At 38.9% G+C, this 13978-nt stretch overlaps 1 protein-coding gene across 2 annotated transcripts in view; it reads right to left on the minus strand.

Moving 5' to 3' along the window:
* Positions 1 to 13978, minus strand: part of igsf21a (immunoglobin superfamily, member 21a) — a 167425-nt gene that overhangs the window by 62463 nt on the left and 90984 nt on the right. For both annotated transcript variants that reach the window (XM_027279734.1, XM_027279735.1), the window contains exons 3-4: positions 12893 to 13014; positions 987 to 1105 (exon numbers count right to left, since the gene is read on the minus strand). In XM_027279734.1, the coding sequence (XP_027135535.1) occupies positions 987 to 1105; positions 12893 to 13014 (241 nt within the window). The remainder of the gene's footprint in view (positions 1 to 986; positions 1106 to 12892; positions 13015 to 13978) is intronic.

Here is a 13978-nt window from a genome sequence, read left to right on the forward strand (position 1 = left end):
GTTGATGTTTCATTCACTTGTCGCCTGTAGTGCCATTGTTTGCTTCTCTAGACCAACATCCATCCAAGCGGCATGTCATTTTTCAAATGTTTTCACACAAAACAGTGACATGCAGCAAACACAAGCTGATGGGTGTCCTCATATTCATATCAGAGTGGTGTGAGAATACTATCCCAACACTAGTGTGGTGGAGTGTTTTCAGTGTTGAGATCTGACCTATTCACCTTCCTTAAACCTGCAACAATTGATGCCACAAATCAGGACTATCACGTACATATCCAACAGTTATCCAGGAGCAACATTAACATTCATTTAGAGTTGTGTTGCTGTTTTTTTTTTCGCTCTCCAACTCCTGAGGGAAATATCTGGAACCTTAGCCGGTAAATGCTGCACTATGTTCAGGTGCTGGACAAGTAGTAGAGTGAGTTTTTCTGCCTGCTGCAGCCAAAAGCCACGCTATGTCAGTGGTGAGAATGAACAAAAATAGCAAATGGTGCTGCAGATTTAGCAAGCCCATCACATTACCATTTCACACATTGTTATCATAAAAAAAAACATCACTTGCTTGCTCATTTTATATGTGAAAATCAGCTCAGTACAAAAGTTACAAAACAAAAGACACAAGTTGTATTATTTTCTTTACTTCTTTAACATTTTTTACCAAATTACTTACTTGGTGGAAAGCATCAACTTACCATCAAGTTTAATACATTGCCCCTCCTGCAGCTCACATCAAACTTTAAACATAACACTTTTTTTGAGGCATCAAGACAGCTTTGTCTCCTGCCTGCAGGCCTACACAGCATCCAGGTATTCAATATTTGTCATACTGTCCATCCCGCTGACTATGAACAGTCCCTCTTCATGCACCCCATCTCCCAAACCAGCATCGTGTTTCAACCAGAAACACATTGAATACCGTAAGCAAGAACCACTGAAATGAGTTTTCCTTGGCTATAGAGTATAGCTAAAGTGATGGTACTCACACATAACAGTAAGAAAAACATTCCCTGAAGCCAGGACAACCTTCTCCCTTGTTGCCCGGTCATAGATTCCCACGTGGCATTCGTAAGGCCCGTTGTCTGAGATCCGTACCTCTGGGAGCCTGTAAAAGACAAGAGTTACTCCATGAGTTCATAATCTTAGAATTTTAGTAATGTTGACAGAATGATGCACAAAACAAATATTAACATTTATTGATGTCAATTTAAAAGCATTGTGAATAGGGGCTAAATTCAGGTCAATCAGTCATCACTGACACTTACAGTAAGAGTGCCTCCTAACACAGTGGAGTAGATTTATTCTTCTCAACATGGCATTGGCAAATTAGATGTTTATTCTGCTACTCAAGTGCTATAACATCACAGTGCCACAAGGCACTTGGAGAAGAAAACATCAAACATCTGATTTCAATGGACCAGAAACCTCAACTTCAATCCCAGGTTTTTCTTCACATGCTGAAAAAGTGAGATATTTCAAAATACACGGTGAAAGTTAAATACTGTGCAAATAATTTGTAACACTATTGTGTTGGCAAAGGTTGTTGTGTACTGGTAGTTATTATCTGCTCAATGTTCCTCTTTAGATAAGCCAGTATATTTATTTATAGTATTTTTCAGGAATCCAGACTTTTCTCTATATGCTGTCATAGTTTGAATAAAATGTAATGCTGTTACAAGTTTGTCTTCATTCTACACACTAGATTTCATGTAGTATTGTATAACATTAAATATATAAATAAAATATATAATATTTTTTTTTACTGTCAGATATTTTTAACTTTCATTAACATTGGAAGATAGCTCAATTGTAATTCCGATTGCAGATTTGCATACCATTGAAGACTGGACTATTGGCATTGGCAGAGGTCTGCACTCTCTGAATGCCCTTCTAGTTAGTACATCGTTTTAATGATGAAAATTACCCAGTAACGAGTTGCAGAGTTGTACGCGTCAAACTTCTGAAAGTCCAATAAGATGACCTCTAATCTCAGGATACCAATTACCAATATTTACTAAACATTTGATGCCATAGCTGTGACAGAGAACACAAAGTCTTATTGTTCTCGTGTGTTCTTTAAAAGATGCACGCAACAATGAATTCAAACTCGAAACCTCTTTGATTCCAAACCTGATTGTTACCCAGCTGGTGTTTCAGACATTTCTAAGCTGCATCAGCTCTCACACACAGGCTAAATAAATATGGAGATGACACCATCAACTGGTTGAATGTTCATCAGAATTATGATCATGAATCACAATTACTCATACATCATAATTCTCATACAGTGTCACTGTACCGTACAATTTCATTATTATACTCATGCTTAAATGGAAGAATGCAAAAACAAGTATGAATGAATTCTTCCTTTTGTCGTGTTTCTAGTGATTGTCTTTCAGGGTCTAAATAAAGGCTTAACTGACTGTCTTTTAACAATGTGCTGAGGGCATTATTAATGCTGTTTCTCATTAATATTTCTTTACTATTTCATTTATTTATTTGTCACTATTTGCCTGCTGGTAATTCTCCCACATGGCACATGTTGTTTGCAAGAATGAACTAAGCTGAATGGCCAAAAGTGCATGCTGGGTAAAGTTAAGAGTTCGATTTTAGTTAATAGAAACAATTAAAGGGAGGATACGGATACAAATGTACACAAAAATCAAAAGAAAACTTGAAGACGCACAATTAAAATGCCTTTTTTGCCACATCCAAAGTCCTGTACCAAATATACATACCTTGATGAGTAACTTGTGTTCTGACTTTATAATAAATCAAAATAATTTAACCGAGGAAATTATCATCCTACGGTCACACATCTTTTCTGAAATAGGATTAATCTGTGGTGTATTTTACCACATTAAATTACACAAAGGTTAAGTCTAAAATTTGCTGACAGTTCTATTCGCTGATGTTTAAGTGTCTTTACCAAACACCAAACTACATTACTCCACTTTATAACATCCACTGAACCAATAAGCTGGAATCTACTCAAGTTACACTGAGCTGCAGAGTGTATTGATTGTGTGTTGATTTCCAGTGGGATCAACAGTATAGCAACACTATCACAGTTTGTTTCAAATTTGTTTAAAAAAGTCCTAAAGTTGCTTGATGGATCTAGTTCTTTTTTTGCAGTCAGTCAGCATTTTTATTAAGTGTTTCTATTTTAGAGCCACATGGCACAGGTATGTTTCATGATTTGTTAGACAGCCTTTTAAAAGAGTTAATTTAAAATTGTATATCATTTATCATATTACATTCAGTTTGATGCAATTATAATTATTCACTCAGTGATCACCGTCGAGCATTTGTGAAAGAACTAGGGAGCACAATCTGTATTCTGCACTTGGCTAATATGTCAACAGTGTTAATCAAAGTGAGACACCACTAGTCACATTTAGCTGCTGTGATTTATTCTCACAAAACAGGAACAATTGTCCTTGCAGCCTGGGTGTTTCAAATAGGGACCTCTGTTGAAACAGCAGCAGGTCTCTCAGACCAGCTAGGCTTTAATGAGTTCAACTATGTGTGTGTTTGTGTGTGTGTGTGTGTGTGTGTGTGTGTGTCTGTGTGTTGGAGGAATTTTGAACAAGAAACTTCAACCTCACCTCAAATATTCAAAGAAATATACTTGAGCAATTTTACCTTATTCCTATTACTAGTGTTGGCTTGGAGTATAGTCTAATTCCATATAATTATTTCGCACTCTAAATATACTTTGGTTTGTTGTTGTCATTGAACATGAATTACCTAATAGTCAATCAGTTGTCTTGCTGGGAAAATATCACCAAAACAAGACTTCCAATGTATTATGTGTTCTCTTGGTTCTCTGCAACCATTTGAAGTCTTAAAATATTTAACCAGACCCTCCAGGAATTCGCGATGTTGCAATTTGCAACTTCAACGCAACAATCTCCGTAAATTCAGGGCGGTGTTGCAATTTTAACCAATTACCGCAATTTTTCTGCAACTTTGACCAATCATTGGCTTGAGCTGACATCACTGACGTAGCCAAACTGCCTTCCGCTTCACTTCTGTGAACGAAACTGTGATACGGAAGAGCCCAGCACCGAATCCCCGTCCGACGGGCGCATTTCCTCTGTGGCGGTGCACCGTGACCGGCTCTAGGTCAGCTTGGAAAGGCTTGGGGGCGAAGGTTTACAGCACCCTCCTGCCCGGATCTCGCCGCTTCCCGGGGCTGTGGACTTAGTGCTCGCTGTGCCCTCTCTGGGGCTTGCTGGACTGTCGAATCGCAACTTATCGCAACTTTTGCTTCCTCCAGCAACAAAATTGCAACAAAAATGTAAAAAGCAACGCAGCTTTCACTGCATTTTTTTTGAAAACCTCATGCAACATCAGGAATTTTAGGCCACAATTATTTAAAAAAAGGCCCTGTAATCCTGGTGGGACTGTTTAAGAAAATGTAATAAAACCTGACTAGGAGTTACAATGTTCTTTTCCCATTGCTTCCCTGACTCATAAGGACAGTTGGGATCATAAATAAAATCATCAAGTTTGGCCAAGCCTTCAGAATATGAATTTTAAGCAAGAAATTAAAGTTCACATGCTTAACTTCAAGCAAGAAAGTACAGTTTTGCTGAATGAAGCAATCATAAACAAATGTTTGAAAAAGGCAAGTCTATGTGAAAAAGAGTGAGCACCTCGAGATATAAAGTAGGGTTTTTCCACTAGCGCTTCCTCCAGGGATAAGAATAAAACAAGCCTTTTATTCACCACAGTGCAAAATGATGAGAATAGCACAGTGAATCTCTCTGTGGTGCAGGGTGGGGGAGGTAATTGGCTTTGTCTTGGATGGCTACATTATAGTAAACGCTGATGTAGCCCATTGCTTTGTTTTTACAAACAAAGCCGTAGTTCTGTTATCCACAATCCTGACTACTGCATTCATGGATTCAGACCAAGACAAGTGCAAAGAGAAGTGCCCAGAGATAAGATAATTCAAGGCATGGAAGTATTGCCGGAAAAGGGGTAAGGAGGCCACAAAGAAACCCCCAACCACAGCATTTCTGAGTGGCTGCCTACTTCTGAAGTCTTTTAGCAGTTTGACAGCAAGACTCATCCATCAGAATTAGGTGAGGAAAAAGAGGAAAGGTTACTCCTAACATTGAGACTTCTCTTAAATATTAAGACAGCTGGTATAAATTTTTCAACAACCCCTCTAATCTTTTGATGTCATGCATTTCAGAGGTGGTAGTCCATTGAGAATCTGTTCACAAAAATGGAACATGTGACTCAGAGGTTACTCAAACTCTCTTTTACAGTGAAATCACCATTTAACTGAAATAAATGAAAAAAAACAAAATTTTTTTGCTTGTAATTTTTGCAATGATTACCCGTATAAATTAGGGCTACTGTCAACTGTGCCACAAGTGGATGCAGAAAAACTAGTCCACACATTTGTTACTTCTAGGCTGGACTCTTGCAACTCATTGTTATCAGGCTTCTCCAATAAGTCTCTTAGGACTAATAATAATGCTGCTGCACGTGTACTGACTGGAACCAAGATTAGAGATCATATATCTCCCATTTTGGCTTCTTTGCATTGATTACTTGTTTAATCTAGAACAGAATTTAAAATTCTTCTCCTCACATACGAAGCTCTTCATGGTCAGGCACCATCATATCTTAAAGAGCTCATAGTGCCTTATTACCCCTCTAGAACACTGCACTTTCAGAATGCTGGGTTCCTTGTGGTTCCTATAGTTTCCAAAAGTAGTGGGAGCCAGAGCTTTCAGCTATCAAGCCAGGAGGCATACTCGGTCAATACTCTGAAGAGTATACTTAGGACTTTTCTTTTTAATACAGCTTATAGTTAGGGCTGGCTCAGGTCATCCCTTAGTTATGCTGCTATAGGACTAGACTGCCGGTGGACTTCTCTCCCTCTCACCTCTTTAACTCAACCGGTCACAGTGGATGGCCATCTACCAATGAGCTTGGGTCTGCCCGAGATTTCTATCTGTTAAAAGGAAGTTTTTCCATCGCCACCATCACCAAGTGTTTGCTCATGGTGGAATTGTTTAGTCTCTGTAAATAATATTATAAAGAGTACGGTCTAGACCTGCTCTGTATGAAAAGTATCATGAGATAACTTTTGTTATAATATGGCACTATATAAATAAAATTGAACTAATCAAAATTGTTTTGTGTGTTATTTCACCTCAATAAATGGCACTTTTGAGACCATACTGTTAACATCTATGAGTGCTTTGAGTCCTGCCATGACTAAAGTATTAGCAGTGAACTCATCCACGATGCATGACTCATGTCTTTGTGCAGAACATGCAATTTACATTTTACCAGAATGCCCAATATATGCTCTAACTGCACCTTTTTCTCAATCCACAACTCCCTCCTGTTATGTTTTGTTTTCCTCAGGCCTCCCTCTTCTATCAATTCTTTCATGTTTCATTGTTTTTTTTAGAGACAATTTTCAAAAATCCTTTTGTCCTTTGTTTTGTTTTGAAACGATGAAACTCATTAATCAGAGGGTGATTAGACTGAAGAGACACATCATCAAGGTAGAGGTGATGAAAATGACAGAAAAATTATATAAAAGAAAATATAAAACAGCCATGAAAACAAAAGCACAGTTTAAATATGGTAAATACACAACTAAGTGAATACGTAATTGAATAAAGAAGCTATTTCCAGCAAACCACATAAAACACACTACAAAATGAATCCTGTGCACACAAAAAAAAACCAAAAAAAAACAGCACATACACGATGGAGATCGATGGCAATGGGCCCCCATGGAGGAGCAGCAAAAACAGCACACCGCAAAGAGAGATCGATTGTCCCCTAGGAGTTGCATCTGAAAGCTCTTTCCTGTTGTGTAGGCCTTCCTGCAGAACTCCTCCTGCCTACAAATGCAAGCAAATGCAACCGCCTAGATGGAGAGTGAAAAAGAGCAGTCTTGACAGAGCCTGATAGCTCATCTAGTCAATCTCTGCATCAAATTAACTAGCACATTGTCAGATACTCTTCTGGCCTGAAGAATTACGGTTCATTGGGTCAGGACTGGTGACAGTATACACTCTGTGGAAAGCAGGAACAAATTGCCTAGGATGGGAGGCAAAACGTGGTGTGCAATCACACGTTTTCTTAAGAAATGAGCTAGAAAAGCATGGGATCAAGCTGTGAGTACCAAGGGAGGTGTGATTGGCTTTATGCTGGCTGGTTACATTATAGTAATTGCTGATGTAGCTCATCTCTCTAGTCTTATCAACAAAGATTTAGTTCTGTTGTTTGCTATCAAAAGAGCTGCATTTACGGCATCAAATCCACACAGATACACAGAGGAGAGCTCAGTGATAAAAAGGTAAAAAGCATGGGGATATTAGTTGAGTAATGGCTGTCAAAGAAACCTCACAAAAAAGACTTTTTTGTTGATTACGGTAGCTTTAAAGCTGCATTCAGTATTAAGTAAATTATTTTAGTTATTATTCATTATCAAAAACTGTGTTTATCACTCCCGAGGAATATTCATTAGTGCACATACAGTACACTTTTCCTTTACTGCTCAAATATAAAAGTTCAGATGATCCTTTAATATATGCAAAACGTGATTTGAGATCATTTCATTTTTACTAAAAACTATTTCTTAATACATTCTGTCATCATTTTGCTCAACAAAATGAATATACACCCATAAATATTCTCTTTTTCATGTAGGATAACTCAGTGGACTCATTTACTTTCAGTGTTTACCTTCAGATTGAAAGGGAAGATATCAGAATGAACATTTTTTAATTTGCGACTGTAATCAAAATAAAATTAAAACAGATGTTCTTAACATGACTTCCGACAGGAAATATTTATCAATTACTGAAACACCTTACAGAGCTGTGTTACTCCCTGAAATTGACAGTACAACAACAAGGCTTGTCGATCAGACTTAGGGTGAACGGGGGAAATAGAAAAATAAATTAAAAAATAAAATAAACACCAGCATTGCTCCCATGAAATATTAAGAATCAACCTGGATCTTCTTCAAGCAGTCAAGCTCCTTCAGTAGTCACAGGGCAATTTGAGAAAGACAAGGAATTTCAAGTTGACATCTCTGTGGGGCAGGGACTGCAAAGAAGTAATATATATAATATAAATATATAAGATAATATGAATATTAAAAGTATATATATTAATATTATAATTAGGATGTCTCCCCAGTGTTAAATAACTGCCATTGCCAATGTTTTTGTTTAATCACTACCAAACAGATCTACAGTGAACCCTCGTTACGCGGGGGATACTGTCCAAAAATAACCCGCAAGAAAACACGAAATCCGCGAAGTGAGTTTTCCATTTTACACACATTTTGTACAGTACTCCCTTAAACAGGACGCAGAACACATGTGCGGTTCTCCCTTAGCCAATCAGGACGCAGAACACAATGCGCGTTCATACTGTACAGTACGCTGTAAAAAAAAAAAAGCATGCAAAATGACACTGAAAAAAATCCGCGAAACAGCAAGTCCGCGAAAAGTGAACCGCGATATAGCGAGGGATCACTGTATACAAAATTTGTATTTTTCTATCCAAACATTCTTGTTTTTTCATCCAACAAGAATCGGTCCATTGGCTAACAATGACAATGCAAAGCAAAGTGACATTTTATACTGCCAGTTGCAAGCTTTCACCAAACACATTCTCAATTTGCATTCTCTGAAAATAGACAACATATCCTGTTTTAAAAAGACTTCCAATGGACAGTAATTAGAGACTTAGCTAATGTAACAACATATTTCATAATACTAGCTTTAATAACAAATTCCTAACATGCCATTGTTTCTACAAGTAGATCTATGTATACTTAGAATCAAGTAATCCGTTTGCATTGGATTGTGAACATCATTAGCCATAGCACATATGCAGAGACAGCAGGCTATTGGCAGGTGGAACTGGATCTTAGATTAGTTCTAATGGTACGATTGGCGCATCCTGTACCTAAAGCATGTTACAGTATTGTCTTTTAAAAATGAACCCATATAACATAACATGTAAGAATTTAAGATTCAAAGGAGGGTTTTCTGATTTTCCACCTCTTGTTCAACGGTAGAAAAGGATGTGAACAAAGACAAAAGAATTTATGGTTGACTGCTGGCAGGAGACAGAATACGTACCAGACTTTCCAGTGTCAGCATCAGTCTTTTTTTATTTTTTATTCAATGCTTAAGCATCCACCCTGACCTTCTCTTGCAAGAGGTTTTGTGACACTGTAATGTCACACCATGTTCACCTGAGCTTTAGAGAAAGAGTCATTCTTCTTATGACCTCAAGATGTTGCTTGACAGGGAAATGTAACCCTAAAAATTTGAACTGGTGGCCAATTGTGTGTTTGCACATGTGAGAGATCAAAAGAAAGAAACTGCACACAAACACTTAACTATATGTTTTAAAAATAGTCTCTACCATTAGTAACAAAAGCTATGCATGCTACATTCATATTTTGTGACACTTTTAGGCTTTTTTGTTATTTTATCTCACAATTTGAGCTTCGGTACTGGAGGTCCTTCAGACTTCAAGTGCTATCAAAGATGCGTGATCCGTCATTTGTCGTAAGAACTAATCTATGCAATGGCACTTGAATATAGAGGAAGTTACAGCTGTTTCTTTCTTAGAGAGAGTATGACGAATAGCTGTCAAAAGTGTTAAATGAACTCTGTGAGGAGAAAAATCACTTCGTTCATTGTTACTCTAGTATGGCAGAGTAATCACATATTGCTTTGAAAAAAAAAAGTATCCTATAAAAGGAACAAAATTTCAACAAAATGCTTTGAGTTTTTTAAAGATACGGCATATTGAAGCATTCATTTTAGGTCATACAAGTGGATTTGTCAGTCTGCTACGGCTTTGTACAGAAGATTTACCATTCTGAGGTGGAAATGGAAGATTATAGCAAGTAGAAATTCAGCTTTTTGCATTTCTTATGTAGCGGCCCTGCTACAAATGATAACGTTTTGTTTTTTGTAAATGTGTTTCAAGTTGCTGCTGTTGTTAAGTGGGGTTCACTAATGTGGAGAAATGTGTAATTGTACTTTATTTGGGAAGGTACTAAAATGTCCCATGTTCCTAACGGTCTGTGAATGCCTCATGACATTCATTTTGTTTATTTGAGTAGACAGGTGTTAATCTGATACTACCTACCTACCTATCGGATTCTGAGAAGGGGGTGGGACTAAAAAAATGAGAGGGAAACGCTCAGGCTAGTAACAAGAGACACAAGGAGAAATATAGCAACGCGACAAAAGAGTTAGTTCTGTTAATTTACAGATGTTGTGGAAACTTAAAACCGGAGTTATAAAATGTAAATGTGAGCCATGTTTGGAGTTGTGTTAGCGGAAAAATTATACTTAATGTCGATAACGCCATTTTCTGTTGTGTATTATGCTAGTCAGCTTTGTCCCCGCTAGCTGGAAGGAAAAGGAGAACGTGAGTGTGTGTGGGAGAATATTGTGCGCTGAATATGGACACTATGTGAACTAATGACAATAAGAACAGTGTATGGGAATGAATAGTGAGTTTAATAGTGTTGTGAATTTCTACATAGTGTGCCTCAAGCCTACATGCCGCCCGCCTGTCTGCCGCCACACATGCTGCTGCTGTAGAGGGTGCTCAGGACTTCGCTGTCGCTAGGGAAACCTGCTGATGCACGGACGTGTCATCAGGACCAGTTTCTTCATCTCACATCACTTTTCTTCATTGAACAGGAGGTTTGAGGACAACTGACTAGCTGTGTTTCTGAATCTCCAAGGATCAGTGAGTACTGAGGAACACTTTTCACGAGGATTCAAATGAGCTCCAACATGCGCGCCAACACATGGTACCATAACTGAGTTTACAAAACCCTGGGTATTATTGTTTTAATTTTATTTGACTTAAAGGATGATTGTGTTTTTTGTTAATAAACACCCATGTTGTTGCACAGTATATTTGCAGTGGAAATGGTAGGGCTATGGTGTGTTAAGGGTATGCATGGGAGGTTGTAAGCTCACATAAACAATACAGTAGTCCCTCGCTATATCGCGGTCCACTTTTCGCGGACTCGCTGTTTCGCGGATTTTTTTAGTGTAATTTTGCATGCTTTTTTTTACAGCGTACTGTAACAGTATGAACGTGCATTGTGTTCTGCGTCCTGATTGGCTAAGTGAGAACCGCACGTGTGTTCTGCGTCCTGATTAATTAAGGGAGTACTGTACAAAATGCGTGTAAAAAGGTGTATAAAAGTGTGTGGTTAGGGGTTTTACGGCCTTAAAACATGTATAATAATTGTAAAACTTACTTCGCGGATTTTGTTTATTGCGAGTTATTTTTAGAACGTATCCCCCGCGATAAACGAGGGACCACTGTATAGCTATAAAATCAGCTAACCAGGCCTCTCTGCACTCTAGGCAGGGTCATATGCTCTAGTTAAAGTAGATGTATCCCAATTTCATTATTCTAGTAGACTCCCTCCAATCGGCCTCCCATGCATGAGCTTCGCCATGATTATTCTGTAGCAAAATTGGAGTTGAGTGGGAGGGCTACACTTAGTAGTTTTAAGCTTCTGTGTTACGCAACAAAAGTGGTCAGCGGGATTTTTTTCTAGCCTGGAAGAATGGTGTGACTGTGGCAGGGGCCCACATTTCTCTCTGGTTGACTAACACGGGCTAAGCATTTTGATACAGATCTGGATACAGGTCACTGAAGGTAGCATCCAACTGTTTCATTTGAAATCCCCCCCTTCGGTATGTTGTATTAGACTTTCTCTCCTTGTCTTACTCCCTTGTCTGTGTATGTGTGTGTCCAGGCGTGGGCGGTTATATTTTCAGTTTGTGAGTACATTCATGTTTTCATGTCTGTGTTCATGTAAGTGTGTACACCATTTCATTGTGATGATGCTTACTCTCCCAAAGGGATAGTAGGATTGTTCAGATAAATCATCCTCAGCTGGGCAACCACACCACACATTAGAAATAAAAGAGAGGAGGGAGAAGGGAGAACCAGACCACACAGTGGGAATGTACATAAATGGAATCAAAGAAGAGCAACTTGACAGAGATGAGATGAAAGGAAAGGACAGAAGCAGCATTCCAAAAGGATGCACAGATTGAGTCATTTCAGTTTGAAATGAAGTTGTAGGTGTGATGTATGGCCGGTGCTTCCTTTGTGTTGTTGAACATCTAGACAAGGATATCCACAGTCGGAGGGGAGCGAGCATGAAATGAGGTGATGGGCAGACAGCTCCCAGCTGTATTGTTGAGACCTGGTGTAAAAGAAGACAGTCCCCACAATGCCTTAAACATGTAACCAAGCCTACCAGATGATCCAGATGATCCTCTACTACTACTATTACTCCCTCTTTCTTCATCCCCTGCTCTGTCAGAGTAAAACCTGTTAATGCATTTTTTAATGATCCAATGCATACACAGCAGGGCTGTTCACCTCCATGATAATATACCAACAGAGGACAGTGCTACCTGGGATATATACACCACTGTGGATAGACTAAGGACCGGCCAGACCAGATGTTAGCTAAGACTTTAACACCGAACTCTTTATCCTGAGCAGAGTTGCTGATTAGAGTTCGCCAATGCCTCCTGTCCTCATGTAATAATGCACTGACCCCTTCAACCGGTCATTCCAGTCTGGCCCGGTCTGACCAACAGCAGATGGCTTAGAATGAAGTTGTGCAGCACTGAGCGGGGGTTCAGCTCGGTGCATTTACTAACACAGTATCAACAGATTGTCTGATTAAAGAGTAAGTATATTCTTCAATTGACTAGTGCTGCAAAATCAATGTAGTGAAAGATGAGTAGGTAGCACACTACCAGCAGAGTTAAACAAGTAAGTAGTGTTATTTTAAATTAAAATTAACTGATTTAAGGCTCACCGGACAGTTGATTGGTACACAAGGTCTTCACGCCTGCGGTAGTCCTCCATATGAGAGTAATTGGTATTAAACATAGCATCGTAGGTGAAGATTTTCTGCTTGATGGTTCCTCCATCTGTGACCTGTGAAGCAAAAAGAGAGAGCATTAATAAGATGAGATCTCTAATGATGGATGGGATGTGGCTTGCCTTTCTGCCCCTAGAGCTGCTCCTACGTATAAACTGTTGTCCCACAGCCTGGAGTGTAGATAGTACTCCTGTCTGTAATTATCTCATTGATTCATTTGCGGCCATGATAAGCTTATTCCTTATAATGTCTAAAAGCAAGGGATTGAAAACCTGCTCACATGATAGCATCAGCGAGACAGTCTCTTAGGCAGCTGCCAGGATGTGTTCGTGCACATGGTTAAGTCTTAATGAAGACTGACACAGTATGGCGTTCTGTATGTGTCAAGCAGTCTGCTTTCTGCAGAGGTAATGGCTTGTGACGAGATACTGCAGAGGTAGGGAGATAGGATATTCAAAACACTGGTCTCATCTTTTTTTTTTCTGTGCACGGTAGATGATGGAGTAGTTCTTTTTTTGTAATATTCACAGGAGTGTTAAAGTCACTTAGCATTTGAATGACTGTGATTTCTCCTCTCCTCAGAAGCTACAGGCAGCCATAAAGGAAAAAAAGGTGACAGAATTTTAATGGAGCCACTAATGCTGCTTTGAAGAAGGAAAATGTTGGTAGGCCAGGGATCCGTCATGATCCAATCCAATCCCTCCAGTGAGGTAAAGTCAAACCATGTCCTCATTAGTAGGTATAATGTTTAATGTACACATTGCTTCATGAAGAGACAAAGCTAAATTGTATTTGTATGTGCTAACAATTGTTCCTCGTGAACGTGGGGTAACTCATATAACCTCTTGCCTCTGGCTTAGTTTGCTAAGTGGTGCTGCACAGGGAGCTGACAATGGTGAAACAACCAAAATCAGAAGCATGGAAATGAATTACCTGTAACAGCGGTTACAGGGGTTTGGATATTTTTACAGATTTAAAATAAGGGGGGGGGGGGGGGGGGGTCAAGATTTTAGCTTGCAA

Source organism: Larimichthys crocea, chromosome VI, assembly GCF_000972845.2.
Source record: "Larimichthys crocea isolate SSNF chromosome VI, L_crocea_2.0, whole genome shotgun sequence".
Lineage (NCBI taxonomy): Eukaryota > Metazoa > Chordata > Actinopteri > Sciaenidae > Larimichthys > Larimichthys crocea.